This window comes from Camelina sativa, chromosome 11 (assembly GCF_030686135.1).
Source record: "Camelina sativa cultivar CO46 ecotype springtype chromosome 11, ASM3068613v1".
Lineage (NCBI taxonomy): Eukaryota > Viridiplantae > Streptophyta > Magnoliopsida > Brassicales > Brassicaceae > Camelina > Camelina sativa.
The window spans coordinates 1773541-1789593 of NC_141890.1; the positions used below are offsets into that span (position 1 = coordinate 1773541).

Consider the following 16053-nt stretch of genomic DNA (forward strand, 5'->3'; position numbering starts at 1 on the left):
ATAAGTTTGTCTGTTTTCAGTACTTCTTTAATTCATTGCTGGCGTAAGAAGTGATCGAGTAGCACAATATCAATGAACGTCACTTGGTTCAACTACTACTAAAACAATCAAAAAAGGAAAACAACACAAATCAAATACTTTTAACCAAACCTAATTTTGATAAATTGCGGTGGCATAGTAAAGTTTTGGCACCTAAACAACTAATTGATTGGGTGTAAGCACGTTTTTTTTTTTTTTTTTTTTTTTCCCACATATATGATTCTTGATTGAACCTACCGGGGAATCTCTTTGATTGACCCTTATAACGAAATTATAAATCACAATTATTCACAACCACAAGGAGACTGCAATGTATACAAATTCATTAATCTATTATTTTAGCTGAAATTATCCATATATATATATATATAATATTATTTGTCTATTTTCATTTGGTCGTACTTGAATGTAATAATAATGCATTAGGTTGAGCTAAACAAAATTATTAGATGACCTTTACCTACTAAAACAATCTTCAAGTTGTGTAAATTAGAGGGAGAGTCAAAGATTGTGTGTGTCACTCACTAGTGGTAATTGCTTGTAAACATCAACTCTTAAATTTTTTTTTTCAGACATTTTGATTTCTAAGTTTTTTTCTTCCGCAAAATAATGTGATTAATTGTTTTTTTTTTGTATACAAGTGCCCCACTTGCTTGACCTTCCCAACAAAAAAAAAAAACGTAATTTGTAACCATTCCCATTCCCATTCCCATCATCTTCTCCATAAAGTTGTTACCTTTAAGTGTGTTCTAATGGAGATTCATTCTCTTCTACTCATATAGGAGTATTTTTTCTTCTTCTTCTCTCTCTCACTCTATCTTGTTTCATTTATTAAGCTTTCTTCTTACACGCTTTTTAAGATAATTAACAGTCACGGGTCCTTAAAATAAAAGGTAAAGTGTTTTGCTTCGAATTCAAGTGTTCTCTTTCTCTCTCTCTATTTCTCCTCTGTTTTTTTTGCTGTCAATTACTAATAAAGTTCGGATTTTTAGGGTGATCGAGAGAAGTTGAAGAATCATGACTATTGTGTTTCGTTTTTGATCCAAAGGGTCATCTAATTTTGCCATTTTTGTTCCAGGTAACTTTCGATTTCTCTATAACTCTCTGTTTATGACTTGTCTACTTAGATTCTTTTTTCTGTAACAGTAATAGACTTAAAGAGTCTGTCTTTAGAAGCTTCATAAAGATTCAATATTTTTTTTTCTCCTGGTGGGTATTTAGAATGTATCTTACTTTGTTATGAGCTTCAACAAAATTTGTTAGCTTAGGTTGATTGGAAAATTTGGATGAGAGAACGATAGCTTAATTCTATCTTCTTTGTAATCTGGAAATTATAAAAATATATGTGTCTTGGGATTGTTTGTAATAAGCTCCTTACTTTGGTTCCTTATTTTGAATTCAATATTTATTATTTGGTAACCATTTTTATCTGATTCAATCAATCACTATAATACCTTTCTTTAATTGCTCTCTGTTTCGTTTGCTTACTTCTTATGTCTTTGCATATTCTTGAACTGTCTTAATGCTTGACTAAAGAGGAAAAAAAGATAGGATTTGAAATCTATGGAGTTCCTTCCCTTATTCGGATACCTTGAAACAGTGTTCCTCTTTGCAGGTAACGCATTGTTGTTGCCAATGGGGTGGCTAACTAAAATCCTTAAGGGTTCTAGCCATAAATTCTCAGATGGACAATGTAACGGAAGATATAGAGAGGATAGAAACTTGGACCGTCCTCGTTATTCGGCGGTAAAGGAAATGTTTTTTTCTTTTTTCTTTCTTCATGATTTCGTATTTGGAGTGTTATCGAACAAGTGAAGATAAAAAGGTTTTCTTGGAATTCTGATTCAGGATGGATCTGATTTTGACAAGGAAGAAATTGAATGTGCTATTGCACTCTCTCTTTCTGAACAAGATCATGTCATTCCACAAGATGACAAAGGAAAGAAAATAATTGGTAAGGTTGTTTAATCGTGGTTGGTATGCATAGAGAGAGAAACAACACAGGAAGAGAAGAATGAAAGTTGTATGAAACTGTAGCTTGCTAAGCTGTTTTCTTAATTTCTTATTTGTAGAATACAAATCTGAAACCGAAGAAGATGAAGATGACGATGAGGATGAAGATGAAGAATACATGAGAGCTCAGCTAGAAGCAGCAGAAGAAGAGGAAAGACGGGTAGCTCAAGCTCAAATCGAGGAAGAGGAGAAAAGGAGAGCTGAAGTTCAACTAGAAGAAACAGAGAAACAATTAGCAAAAGCTCGATTAGAAGAGGAAGAAACGAGGCGTGCTAAAGCTCAACTGGAGGAAGACGAGCAACTTGCTAAGGCCATTCAAGAAAGTATGAATGTTGGATCTCCTCCTCGATATGATCCAGGAAGTATATTTCAACCATATCCCTTCCTCATGCCATCTAATCACAGGTAAATGGTTCAAAAGTACATTAATATCCATTTCTTAGATTCAGAGACACTTTCATGACATCCTCTAGGTAGATGACTCATAATCACATATGCTGATATGCTGCAATGAGTAATTTTTTGTTTCTTTGTTAATCTTCTTGGAGGATATGCGCCGGTTGCCAAGCTGAGATTGGACATGGAAGGTTTCTGAGTTGCATGGGTGGCGTTTGGCATCCTGAATGTTTCTGCTGCCATGCATGTGATAAGCCCATCATAGATTATGAGGTCCTAATACATTTCGTTTCTGAGTATTATCACATTGTTCTTGAATGGAGTGAAGCTTAACCAGTTAGAGCGTTGTTTTACAGTTCTCAATGTCAGGAAATCGGCCTTATCACAAATTATGTTACAAGGAGCAGCATCATCCTAAATGTGATGTTTGTCATAACTTTGTGAGTGATTTCGAACTTTTATAAATCTCTATATTTCAGTTAAAGTTTACATAAAATTTGTTCCAGGTTATACAAAACTTAATGTGTATGCTTAATTTTAACGCCTCTAGATTCCGACAAATCCAGCTGGTCTTATTGAGTATAGGGCACACCCCTTCTGGATGCAAAAGTATTGTCCTTCACATGAGCGTGATGGAACTCCTCGGTGTTGCAGTTGTGAGCGAATGGAGGTCAGTTGTTCGTTATATATCTGTTCTACTAATAGGAAAGAAGATGTTTCTAAAATTAGATGTTGTTCCATCTTTTTGCTCATGGTTTCAGCCGAAAGATACAAAATATCTCATTCTTGACGATGGTCGAAAATTGTGTCTTGAATGTCTCGACTCAGCCATTATGGACACTCATGAATGCCAACCACTGTACATTGATATACGTGAATTTTATGAAGGCTTACACATGAAAGTGGAACAGCAAATTCCTATGCTCTTGGTCGAGAGATCAGCTCTAAACGAAGCTATGGAGGGAGAGAAACACGTAAAACTGCTATTTAGTGATACTAAGTTGTTTATACTGTCTTTCTTTCTTGCTCATTCATACCTACTTTTATATAATATTGCTGCAGGGACATCATCATTTACCTGAAACTAGAGGACTTTGTTTGTCTGAAGAACAAACTGTGACCACGGTATTCACTCCTCCAGTTAAGCAGTATCATCTTATTTTATTTCTTTCCATCACAAATTGTGTTTTTTTTTCATATAGGTGTTAAGGAGACCAAGAATTGGGGCAGGCTACAAGTTAATAGACATGATCACGGAGCCTTGCAGGCTGATACGCCGCTGTGAAGTCACTGCAATTCTAATTTTATACGGACTTCCTCGGTAAACAAAAAAAAAAGCACTTCTCAACTCACCCTTAAACCAAACTTTTTCTTTATGAGATATCTTAAATTTTGTATTGCACTTGTACTGTTGTACAGTTTATTAACTGGGTCAATCCTTGCTCATGAGATGATGCATGCGTGGCTTCGACTAAATGGTAATTTGAATTACTCTCCCTTCTCATTATGGTCAGCACTTGAACCTAGGGAAATATCTATTAATGATTGGTCTTTGCTGTTTTGTGGCTCTGTATATGCATGAGTAGGGTATCCAAATCTTAGACCAGAAGTGGAAGAAGGTATATGTCAGGTTTTAGCTCACATGTGGTTGGACTCTGAGACTTACGCTGGCTCTACATTAGTAGACATCGCATCTTCCTCTTCTTCAACATCATCCGCTGTGATTGCATCATCCAAGAAAGGTGAGAGGTCTGAGTTTGAGAAGAAACTTGGTGAGTTTTTCAAGCACCAAATCGAGTCAGATTCTTCATCGGCATATGGGGATGGGTTCAGGCAAGGTAACGCGGCAGTTCTTAAGCATGGTCTGAGGCGAACCCTCGACCATATACGCTTGACGGGTACATTTCCTTAAAGGGGATATATAAACTTTAAAGAGAGAAGAAGAAAGCAGCTCTGTTTTAGTTTTTTTACTTCTTAGAGTATACTGAAAAGAAAAAGAAGCAAAATGTATAGGTTTCAATACACACAATTTAAGAGTCACAAAGTTTCCACTCTTTAAAGTAAAAATTACCTACATATTATGGCTAAGACTTCCATGAACTTTCGCATGGTTCCAAATTCTAAATAGGATGATCGTTGCACAATTCCTTTTTTTTTTTTTTTTTTTTAATTTTTCTTATGGAATATGTCAATATGAAGCAAGGTTGTGTAGGATTTGATTAGTCACTAATTTCTCTATTCGCAAAGATGTGTGTTTGTAGAAGCTTAGCTTATGCTCAATACAAACATTGCTTTGGCTTTGAGAATTTACAACTCGTTAGGCTTGTATGAAAAAAGGCCCATAACGTTATGTTAAGATTCTGACGTGAGGGTACATTTATACTCTAAAAGAATCTATGATTTTGACTGCTACTTGGAAGTTGGTTCGTTGGGTGAGCTGATTTTTTTACCGGTTTAAGAAGGAGTAGGACAATTAACAACCCAATGAAATTCGATTTAGTATAGTTCTTGTATTCCGAATCCAGCCACAACTGAACTTTAGATGTACGTGTTTTCGTTTTATGACATATGTAGAATTGGTTATTAAACTGCCTTTCTTTATTAACTGCTATGAAATAGCTTATATACACGATATCTCTAGGGTTTACGCAACCGTCTTAGACGTGACTCAAAACGTAACAATCCCAACAATACAAAGCCCAAATATCTTTCCCCTTTTCCTGTCTCTCTTTTTCACCTTTTCTTCTCCATCATTTTACCTCCAATAAATTGAAGATGCAGCATTTGAATAAGTGAATGAACTACTTCAAAAGGACAGAGCACTTGAACAAAGACATAGTATCAAGATAAGGAAACTAGCTATGTCGGTTATTGGCACAGAAGGATTCAGAAGCAGGATGCTTGGAGAAGGTTTAGAAGGCATATGGTGCTTCTAGAAGATCAGAAGGTTTCATGTTTACATTCCTAATGTAAATATGAAAAAAAAGGATAATTTATTTATCCATAAAGAAAAAGGAAATTGTCTGATTCCTATTAGAAATAGAATAGGCAGTTTGCTTATTGTAAAACCAATGTCTAGTTTTATAAATAGGATGTTAAGGCTGGAGCTAAGCTTTAGCACAAACAAGAGAGAGTTTACCTAGCTACTAAGTTTTAGTTTTTGAGAAAGAGAAAAACTAAGAACTTAGAGAGCGAGGTTTCTTTAAAGTTCTAAGATTTGTGGTATTAGAGTTTTGAGAGAATAGGAAATTGTTTAGAACAAACTTGTAAACAGATTTTCTATTAATCAAAAGAGAGTTTAAAGAAATCTTCATTCTATTGTTTTAAAGCGATTCACAGATCTATAGTTCTCACACTTTCATAAACTTCTTATTTGAATCAAGAAAAATTCCAAGAATCTTGCGTCAGACAAATGTCTCGTAGTTTAATCTATAGATACAGAGCTCTCTGTTTTCTCTTAGTATTGTTCTGTTTCCCTCAACGTTTTGCCACCAGAAACCTACCGGAGGCGGAACAAGAATCATCCACGGCAAAAGCAACTCAAATAATCCACGTCAGCAACAACACGTGGCATGATTTCTATCGTCTCGTAAACGTCCAGGTTGGTAGCCACGTCAGCGGCGTGTCCGAGCTCAAAAGGTACCTCCACCGTTTCGGTTACGTGGGTGATGGCTCGGAAAGTTTCTCCGACGTGTTCGATGGTTCTCTCAAATCCTCAATCTCTCTGTACCAAGAAAATCTCGGTTTACCGATAACCGGGAGACTCGACACGAGTACCGTGACTCTCATGTCGTTACCGCGATGTGGCGTTAGCGATACGCACATGATCGTCAACGACGACGGTATTCACACAACGGCGCATTATACGTATATTAACGGTAAACCGAAGTGGAACCGCGACAGGCTAACCTACGCTATATCGAAAACACACAAAGTCGATTACTTGACGTCAGAAGACGTCAAAACCGTTGCCCGGCGAGCTTTTTCGCACTGGGCGAGCGTGATTCCGGTGAGTTTCGAGGAAGTCGATGACTTCACGGCGGCGGATTTGAAGATCGGGTTCTACTCCGGGGATCACGGTGACGGGTCTCCGTTTGACGGTGTTTTAGGGATCTTAGCACACGCATTCGCGCCGGACAACGGGAGGCTTCACTTCGACGCGGGGGAGACATGGGTAGTCGACGATGACTTTACACGATCTCCCGAGCTGGCCGTCGACTTGGAGTCTGTGGCGACTCACGAGATTGGTCACTTGCTGGGGTTAGGACATAGCTCTCAGGAGTCGGCGGTTATGTATCCGAGTCTCAGCCCGAGGACTAAAAAAGTTGACCTTACGGATGATGACGTGGCAGGTGTACTGAAGTTATATGGCCCGAACCCAAAATTACGGTTGGATTCACTTACACAGTCAGAAGATCCTATTCAAAACGGCTCCGTATCACTAAGATTCTTGCCGGGGAATTTTATCGGTTATGTTCTGTTGGTTGTCTTTTTTATTCTGTTCCGATAGGTGAATAGGACATTAAAAAAAAACAGTTTTTTTAACAAAAATTATTTATTTATAACGAAATGTATATAGATAATTAAAGGTTTTTAGGGAAAAGGATAATTTTTCATTGTCTATATAATTAAGGAAAATATTATTCTCTGATTAACTACTTAGATTTGTGTATATCATTATCTGGAAAATTGACAGATAGTGATGTTTATGCACTGATATATAGATTGGTCCTACTCCTAATGACACTACTAGTACATAGTTGAGGTTGATCTTGACCTTTTATATTTGTGTTCCTAAGCAAAATACTGTATTTATTTTCAATCATATGAAAAAAGCACATAGGATTGAAAGCAAGATCCAACTGTTGTCCTGCAACATCCCTTGAAGGTTGGCACAACTCCAAACCATAAAATCTAGAGACATAATTAAAATCTATTAGTATGCAGAAAAAGCAAACTGATTAATGAGTAGTGGAAATCAAATAAGAGAACTCACCTGCTCAACTGTTTGGGAATGCGTAAACAAGATCACCTTTTCCTGTACTGCATCAAAAAACACAATGCATAAGATCCACTAAAATTTCTTTAAAAAAAAAGAGGACTGCATCAAAGAGTTCTATTTACCTCTGTACCAGCAGCAGACACACAGATTGAACGCAAGAGCCAACTGTTTTCCTGCAACATCAAAACAAAATGCATAATTAAGATCCATTAAAGTTTCATTCTCTGTCTGTCATTTAAAAAAAAAAAAAAAAAGAAAAAAGAGATGATTGCATCAAGAGTTCTTTTTACCTCTGCACCAGCAGCGAGCACAGGGAATGAACGCAAGAGCCACCTGTTGTCCTGCAACATCCCTGAAACCTTCTCACAACTCGAAACCATAAAATCCAGAGACAAAATGAATATCTATTAGTATACAGAAAATGCAAACAGATTAACGAGTAGTTGGAAATCGAATAAAAGAAAGAACTCACCTGCTCAACTGTTTGGCAATGCGCAAATAAGACCACCTTCTCCTGTACTGCATCAAAACAAAATGAATAAGATCCACTAAAATTTCTTTTAAAAAAAAGAGCGCATGATTGCATCAAAGAGTTCTATTTACATCTGCACCAGCAGCGAGCACACGGATGGAACGCAAGAGCCAACTGTTGTCCTGCAACATCCCTTGAAGAAAAAGCAAACTGATTAAAGAGTAGTGGAAATCAAATAAGATAACTCACCTGCTCAACTCTTTGGAAATGCGCTAAGAAGATCACCTTCTCCTGTGGTTGGCTTGGTGATACTCGTGAATCACATTAAGATCCCTAAGAAGAAAAAGTTATCTTAAGCATTTGCCTTGTGGTTTGGCTTGATGATACTCAGAATCAGATTAAGATGACAAATATTACCTGTGTGTGATCCGCACCCACGCTTTGGACGAGAGAAGATTCCGTGAAACCCACAGCAAAGAACACCGGAGAGATCCTAAAACACAAGAGACAAAAGTAAGTTAGACCAATCAATGAATATCTAATCTATTAATATTGCAAACAACAATAAGTAACAACAAAAATTGCTTAATTGAGAGCCTGATTGAAGACTAACAAGACCATCTCCTTGGCTGCTGCAGAGTTGGCTGGCTCGGAACCCCCAGAAGACCTCCTAGCTAGCTAATAAGAAAAAGTTGCATAACCTGTCTGTGATCCCCCACCCACGCTTTGGAAAAGAAAAGTTGGCAAACAAAGATCCCCTAAACCCAACACCAAGAACCGGAGGGACCTTTAAAACACAAGATAAAAGTAAGTTAAAACAATCCATGATTTTCAATCTATTAATTGCTAACAACAAGCAACAAGAATGGTGTGAAGTGAGTAATGAGACCAAATGATATGCGAAGATGTAAAAAGCAAAAGCAAACCTTTGCATGTTTAGAGAGGTTAAGAGCCCGGTTGAAGGCTAACAAGGCCATCTCCTTGGCCATTGCTTGGCTGGCTCGGAACGGAACCTAAGAGAGAGAAGACAATCATCAGGTGATAGTAAATGGAGAAGAGAAGAGGAAACTGAAGCATAATAAAAATAGAGGTCTGAGAACAAACCTTGCCGAGTAATTGGACCATAGAAAGATACTCTGGATAGATAAGGAACCATGGCTTTGCATCATTCCTCTTACGGATTAGGTTTCACCAGGTTCTGGAGTGATGAAGGGCAGAGAGAGTGGCTTATGGATCATCGCCTGAGAGCAGTGACAAAACAAAAGTTAGCAGTGACATATGTATGGATCATCGCCTACCAATCAATCATCGGTTGTTATCAGTGACAGAAAAAAAAAAGAATTTAAAAAACAGACCTGAAAGTTAAGGTTTTGACTGATCAATGTGCCTGAGACTCATTAAGCAACATTTTCATGCATGCTAGGCCACTCGAAGTCCCACCATTCAGTACTGCATCAAAACAAAATGCATAAGATCCACTAAAGTTTCTTTCTCTCTCAGTCATTTAAAAATAAAAAAAAGAGAGATGAATGCATGAAAGAGTTCTTTTTACCTCTGCATTAGCATCGAGCACACGGAATGAACGCAATAGCCAGCTGTTGTCCTGCAACATCAAAACAAAATGCATAATAAAGATCCACTAAGTTTCAGTATATCTATGTCTGTCAATTAAAAAGAAAAAAAATAGAGATGATTGCACCACAGAGTTTTTGTTTTACCTTTGCACCAGCAGCGAGCACACGGATTGAAAGCAAGAGCCAACTGCAACATCCCTGGAATTTTCTCACAACTCCGAACCACAAAAACCAGAATCCAGAGACATAATTAATTAATCTCTATTAGTATACAGAAAATGCAAACTAATTAATGAGTAGTGGAAATTGAATAAGAGTACTCACCTGCCACTGTTTGGCAATACGCAAATAAGACCGAACACCTTCTCCTGTGGTTGGCTTGAAACTCGTGAATCAGGGGATTATCAGTAACCACTTTAGGTTCACAAATTGGAAACTGGTTCTAAAGAAATGAAGCAGAATACTCATGATCTAAAAGACCAATTTCAACATAAAGATACATAAGAGAGAGGGTTTCAACGAAATAGAACCTTGCCAGTCACGCATTCCACAAGCTTAGATAGAGAAAAGCCTCTTCAATATCACACAAAATTGAACTTGCTCTGAGTTCTCCTTACCATAAAACGGTAAAGCTACAAAACTTCAAAATAAATCTTAATACTCACTAAGACTCACCCAATTAAAAGCCACTTTAAATAAGGGACACAAAAACAAAGGAGAGAGATCGTTGCTGAATTTGTAACCTTGACAATAAGCTTAGGGTAGACATCATCTCACTTTGGAGCTGTCCTTTTGGTCTTTTTTCTATTACCTTCAGCGATCAAATCAATACCCTGCAAACACGACCATTCAGTCTCAGAATCAAACCTTGTAAGCTTACATGTCAATCTCAAACCAAACTAAGAGAGATGAATCATTCACACTCTAACCCGAGGCTTAAATGTTAGAAGAAAACCTATCCACGTTCCAAATTTACTATGTACAACTACATAAATGACATAAAACACCCAAAATTCCTTGAAACTTCAGTAGCAAACTAAAGAACTTGTAGAAGAAACGAAGGTTGGAAGACAGAGGAAGGGAGAAGTGTCATTGTGGTCCGGTGTTGTGGTGCTGGAACCGCCAACCATGTAAACTGAAAGCTTTTGAAATAGAAAACACTTCAATAACAGACTACAAACACTTGGATAACAAACTAAATAAAATTGAAGTTATGAATCTGTTTTATATAATTCAAGTTCTTTATCAAACTTGTTCCGGTTGTTAAAATATAAACAGAGAATTTGAGGAGACATAGATATTGATTGATTAAGCAATGTTGAACAAAATATACCAGAAATCAGAGTTCGTAAATTGCAAGAAGAAGAGATATGTGATTGATGAAACCCTACAATCAGAACATGTAAGAACTTAAAAAAAAAAATTACCCGGAAAAGTTGGAGCAAACCAGAAATAGGAAAGGAAGAGATACTGAAGCTTTTGTATGAAATCATGTTGTCGAAGAAGAGAAGCGCATAAGTGAAAAAGACTAAAAGAGAAGCGAAGAAGTGGGAATCGTGGTCGTGCGGGAGTCGAAGCAGTTGTTGAAGAGAAGTAATCCTTTTGTGTCGTAATTTTTATATAAGGAATACAAACAGAAGAAGAAAGCTATTAAAACCTAAATCAAATTGATTGAATACAAACAGAAGAAGAAAGCTTTTAAAACCCATATCATAAGAAAATCGATTGAATACAAACAGAAGAAGAAAGCTATTAAAACCCTAAATTCAGAATAGAGGTTTAGTTCTAATACCCGATTAAAGGAAGCAGAAAGAGAGATGAGAAAAGGAAGAGATTGAGAGTTTTTTTTAGTATGAAATCAGCTTGTTGTTCCATAATTGAGCGAATTAAGGCCAAGTGGAGATCGTGGGAGAAGAGGCCTAGCAGTTTTAATCTTTTGTGTTTTATTTTTTCTGTGGCAAAAGTAAAATAAGTGTTTTTTTTTAACTTTTAAAATGAAATTTGTTAAGCAAAAATTGTGAAAGATGATAATTTGGGACTTAAGACAGGTGTTAGATGGAGAGAGCGGCAATTAATTGAGAATTTACTTGTGACTTATAGAATAAGGACTAGATTTTATATTATTACTAGGTACCAACCCTACCGAATAAATCATTTTAAATAAAATATTATAATTTAAATTTTTATTAGAGATTTAAAATTGTTTGTATAAAACAAAATACGTAAGTAAAGTTTTTTTCATTTATTCAAATTTGTGTTTCTTTTTTTGTAAAATATATTTCATCCGTGAAATATTTGAATTTGGAAAAGAATTTTAAAATAGTATAGAAAGTTTGATGTCTTTTTGTGTTTCTAAAAATCAAATTCACATATTTTATGTTTTACATTATTATCTATATCACTATACCATTAAATAGATAAAGCAATATTTTTTAGATTAATCCTAAGTTTAAAACGCAATGAAAAAAATGATAAAAGTGGTAAATAAATAAATAATTTTTTTTCTTGTTTGTGAAATGTAATTTATTTTTAATAAGTAAATAGGTTATAAAAATGATAATTAAATACATTTTTGGATTTAATAGTTGATTAAATCTTTTATTTTTAAAAACTAATAGAAAAAACATTGGCTCACAATATTTCAATGGCATACTTATTTAAATAATAATAAGAAGTAAAAGCATTTATTAAAAAAGATACATGAGCTCTGTGAGCGCTTCGACGAAGAAAAAAAAAAGCTCTGTGAGCGCGACACCTAAGTTTTTTTGTGAGAGTGCTTGTCTATTAATATATAGGGAATTATTTATTATTATTATTATTATTATTATTTATAACCCATCTACTATATAATTTTAAAATATTACGAATATGTAAAATTAAAAAAATTAAAAATATGAATCGAAGTTTTTATTACGTTAATAATATTTTGTTCACTTATTGTTTCAGGTTGACCAAAAAAAATATTTTTTTGATTGGTCTACAATATCAAATTAAAGCGTAAAAAACCAAAAAAAACATATTTGGGTGGAACACAATCCAATAATCTATAGAACATCATATGAATAAAAGAAAAGAAAACCTTTTTTTAGGTAAATTGACATCTCATCAAAATTGCATGTCAAGGTATAAATAAATAGACAAGCATTTAGATATAACTTAGATCTTATAAAGTAATTAGTTTTGTTTAAATGTAATTAAGATAATATAATATTATAATATTCATATATATTGTTGATTTTGAACAAAAAATGAGAATTTAAAAATGAATGTAGTATATTGTATGATAGTTTTGTTCTCCAATTCCTTTCTCTACGCAGTGGTGAGCATTATTGACCTTAGACTGGGAAATATGTTGTGAGCCATGAGCGAACATCATCGATTACTTGGGGAATGATTGGATAATGATCCCTGCACAAGGCATAACCCTAAAATTAGATTCAGAAAAATAAGGTCAAGTAGTAAATTAAATCAAATAAAAAGTGAAGTTAGTTTCATGTTTAGAGACCCTTCGTTTTCTATAAAAATAACTGTAAATCCAGCCATGCGAAGAATTTCAGCACTTCTGTTTCCAAATTGGAAGGGAACTATATTATCAGCTGTGACACACACAGAAAAAAAAAATTAATAATTAAGAAGAATCAGCATCCTCTCGCGATTGATATCTAAATTGTAATCTAGATCTGTAGATGACAATATACACGTACATTTTCCATGTGTAAGTAAGATTGGTAATGATGGAGCAAAACTTGTGGACCCGTAATAATTTGTTATATTCTGTAAGTTTCTGCAAGATTGATTTAGGTTTATACCACATTTAAAAGTTGTGTAACTTAAGTTTTCTTACAAATAGTGACATTACGGTTTAAAACGAGCCTACCTCCAAGCGGGAAGCCAGCCGTTGATTCCAACAATAAATCGTAGGTTTCTGTTTACCACTCTTGTGGTATAAGAAGACGCATAGTAGAGAGCTACCGCTGCACCCAAGCCGATACCTCCTAGTCCTAGCGTGACTATCATAACCAATTGGATTAATAGATTTGATATAAAAAATTTGATGCATACTATGAAACTAAGCATGCTATGTGTTGAATGTTGATGATTATGGGTTACCATTGTTTGGTTCATGATGTAGAAGGTTAAAAACAAACGAAAAAACTGAATTGAAAGAAACCATATCTTCTTCCATGTTCTCATAAATTCCACTGACATCGGCCCCTAAAATTTTCTATACAATATTATTGGTTTTTAATTAAAAATTTAAAAGACATTAATTAATACTAGTGTCTTTCTGAAGTTTAAAGCCGAGTAGTATATCTTACAAGCAGTAGTTTGTGTTCCACCCATGAAAGTAATGGGACGTATTGGAGCAGTCGGACAAATCCATTTTACCTATGCATAAAAATCATAAATTCTAATTAGAAACTTCAATTTGTTTCTATTTGACTAAAAGTAAAAAACAGATATATAGCAAAATTTAACATCTGCATGGATCCATACATTTGGAAGATTCAATTGACGTACAAATTCAGCTGAGCTGCATGCAGAAAGAATAGACATATATAGAGTGATCAGAGATACACTTCAAGTACAGAGAAGAACACGATTTTATGTATATATAACTTTAACGAAGTGAGAACATAACAAATGAAATTTATGTGACATTGTACGACAGAGAAAAGTTGTTAATTATTCTTGTCAGGTCACTAATATTTTAATACTAAAAAGAAAAAAAAGTTATATACAAATAACACTTCAAATCAAATCATAATATTTGTAGAACATGTCAAAGGCAACTTTTAAAAATACTTTTCAGAAATAATTATAAATCACTCTATTAGTAGAAGATGTCATTGGTTTTAAACTTTTGTTATAACGAAATAAGTGACTTAGATACTTGAAAAAAACAAATCATATATATAAATAAAATAAAAAGTAAAGCATGTGATTGTGTTACTCTTTGCAATTATGCCCGATGTCGTGAAGCCAGACTATAGTGGCCTTGTGATCATACAATTTCTGTGTCTCCACATGCAATACCACTACCTGTATATATTGTAAAAGTTTAGTATATCAATTCCAAACAGAGATGTAACTACAAAACAAATTATGAACAATTAACGAAGAAGGAAAAACATACTAAAATCCATATTTTTGATCAAATAATCACTTTCTTTCAAAAACTTTTAGATTGCAATAGCTAGAGATGGAGATTTAAAGAGGAATGTATTGCGTATTTATAATAGGAGTGTTAAGATATAAAGTCTTATCAGTGAATGAAAAAATATTATTTATTAAAAGATCATCTTATTATGATAGTGGATCTAGAATATTTTATATAATAAAGTAAGGTTCTCTTTTAATAAGATCTAAGAAATTGTTATTTGGCACTTTCTTCTTGCAATATGTGTTATCTTCTCTTTAATATTTTTAGTATATTTTTTTTAATAATTTTATATGACATATATTATCTTATTTATATTTATATTTAAAACAAAATATAATTTGATATTATACTTTATAAGATGTTTAATTTATTATTTAATTTGTGTAGTATATAGTCTAAAATAATGAATTTTCTTTTTCTTTGAGAAGTTTCCATTTGGCAATCTCTTCTTGCAATGTGTGTTATTTTCTCTTTAATAATTTTAGTGTATTTTTTTCAATTAACTTTATATGACATACAATATTTTATTTATATTTAAGACAAAATATAATTGGTATTATACATTATAAGATGTTCAATTTATTTTTTTTAATTTGTGTAGCATATTGTCCAAAATAATGATTTTCTCTTTTATTTTTTTTCCTTAATTTCTTTATTATAATAAATATATTATTTGTTTTGCTTGAAATTCCTATCAGATATTATTAGTTACATTAACAATTTATATTTGAAATATAATAAATGTAAGTATTTATGAACTTTCTCACATTTTTTTATTAAATTTCATATTCTATCACATATTTTGTAACTTTCATATTAATTTGATTACATTGAGATTCCTATCATATAATTGTAATTATATTAACTAAAAATAAATAAACTTAAAACAACTAATAAATGTATTTTTGGTGAACCTTCTCACGTATTTTACTAAATTTCAAATTCTATCACATATATTTAACTCTCATATTAATAATCATATACATCTTTAAGGTACTAAATTTCATTTTATTGAAATTATTTACTTATGTTATATGTTGGCACTTTTGTAACTTCCATAGTACTATTAATATTGTAATAAATGACTAATAACAATAAAATTTATATGTGTTTATTACATTTTGTAACTCTCATATAACTTATGTAACTCCTTATAAATATAAATTGATATAATGATTAGTGCATTGACTACCCAATTAAATAATGAATTTATAATAGGTTTCTAACTCTAATTTTCCCTATAAAAAAAGACACACATCTCAATAACCCTTATATCTCTCTCAAACTTTACATAAATTTCTAAATTCTATATTTTTTTTTATTCAACTAACATTATCTTAGTGTATATCTTTATTTTTCTATAATAAAGTAAAGTTTCTTAATCTCATACTTA

General features: G+C 33.5%; 3 protein-coding genes and 1 pseudogene across 60 annotated transcripts; 2 read left to right on the forward strand and 2 right to left on the reverse strand.

Annotated features, from left to right (window-relative positions):
- The first annotated feature begins 526 nt into the window (after positions 1 to 526).
- Positions 527 to 4592, forward strand: LOC104727541 (protein DA1-related 1). 2 transcript variants are annotated; one of them, XM_087474510.1, is made up of 13 exons: positions 527 to 932; positions 1032 to 1117; positions 1655 to 1785; positions 1888 to 1993; positions 2112 to 2457; positions 2601 to 2721; positions 2805 to 2888; positions 2999 to 3118; positions 3210 to 3422; positions 3511 to 3573; positions 3651 to 3769; positions 3868 to 3926; positions 4035 to 4592. In XM_087474510.1, exons 3-13 carry the CDS (start codon positions 1675 to 1677, stop codon positions 4358 to 4360), a joined length of 1668 nt encoding a protein of 555 aa, XP_087330636.1. In that variant the 5' UTR covers positions 527 to 932; positions 1032 to 1117; positions 1655 to 1674; the 3' UTR covers positions 4361 to 4592. The 2 variants fall into 2 exon arrangements, with proteins under 2 accessions (XP_087330636.1, XP_087330635.1); XM_087474509.1 differs by lacking the exons at positions 527 to 932; positions 1032 to 1117 and having other exon boundaries at positions 1636 to 1785.
- A 1268-nt stretch (positions 4593 to 5860) lies between these two features.
- LOC104727542 (metalloendoproteinase 1-MMP pseudogene) lies at positions 5861 to 7097 on the forward strand (annotated as a pseudogene). The gene has a single exon (XR_015572128.1). The product of XR_015572128.1 is annotated as a metalloendoproteinase 1-MMP pseudogene (transcript).
- Positions 7039 to 11470, reverse strand: LOC109127740 (uncharacterized). Of its 50 annotated transcripts, none has more exons than XM_087474707.1 (20): positions 11289 to 11470; positions 10924 to 11095; positions 10426 to 10631; positions 10240 to 10329; positions 10027 to 10128; positions 9821 to 9938; positions 9641 to 9711; positions 9475 to 9525; positions 9278 to 9371; positions 9027 to 9163; positions 8849 to 8935; positions 8536 to 8709; positions 8340 to 8415; positions 8208 to 8255; positions 8054 to 8115; positions 7923 to 7969; positions 7741 to 7791; positions 7573 to 7623; positions 7445 to 7491; positions 7039 to 7362 (listed from the first exon to the last, which is right to left on the reverse strand). In XM_087474707.1, the coding sequence occupies exons 15-19, from the start codon at positions 8111 to 8113 to the stop codon at positions 7449 to 7451; spliced, it is 252 nt and encodes an 83-aa protein (XP_087330833.1). In that variant the 5' UTR covers positions 8114 to 8115; positions 8208 to 8255; positions 8340 to 8415; positions 8536 to 8709; positions 8849 to 8935; positions 9027 to 9163; positions 9278 to 9371; positions 9475 to 9525; positions 9641 to 9711; positions 9821 to 9938; positions 10027 to 10128; positions 10240 to 10329; positions 10426 to 10631; positions 10924 to 11095; positions 11289 to 11470; the 3' UTR covers positions 7039 to 7362; positions 7445 to 7448. The 50 variants fall into 50 exon arrangements, with proteins under 50 accessions (XP_087330833.1, XP_087330795.1, XP_087330824.1 ...); XM_087474669.1 differs by having other exon boundaries at positions 7445 to 7486; positions 7741 to 7819; XM_087474698.1 differs by having other exon boundaries at positions 7741 to 7819.
- Positions 11471 to 12673: 1203 nt separating this feature from the next.
- Positions 12674 to 14760, reverse strand: LOC147933534 (uncharacterized). 7 transcript variants are annotated; one of them, XM_087470838.1, is made up of 9 exons: positions 14634 to 14760; positions 14451 to 14539; positions 13994 to 14030; positions 13816 to 13885; positions 13607 to 13711; positions 13374 to 13506; positions 13201 to 13280; positions 13002 to 13092; positions 12674 to 12904 (listed from the first exon to the last, which is right to left on the reverse strand). In XM_087470838.1, exons 4-9 carry the CDS (start codon positions 13838 to 13840, stop codon positions 12832 to 12834), a joined length of 507 nt encoding a protein of 168 aa, XP_087326964.1. In that variant the 5' UTR covers positions 13841 to 13885; positions 13994 to 14030; positions 14451 to 14539; positions 14634 to 14760; the 3' UTR covers positions 12674 to 12831. The 7 variants fall into 7 exon arrangements, with proteins under 7 accessions (XP_087326964.1, XP_087326966.1, XP_087326965.1 ...); XM_087470840.1 differs by having other exon boundaries at positions 12675 to 12904; positions 13607 to 13721; XM_087470839.1 differs by lacking the exon at positions 13994 to 14030 and having other exon boundaries at positions 12705 to 12904.
- Between the last annotated feature and the right edge of the window lie 1293 nt (positions 14761 to 16053).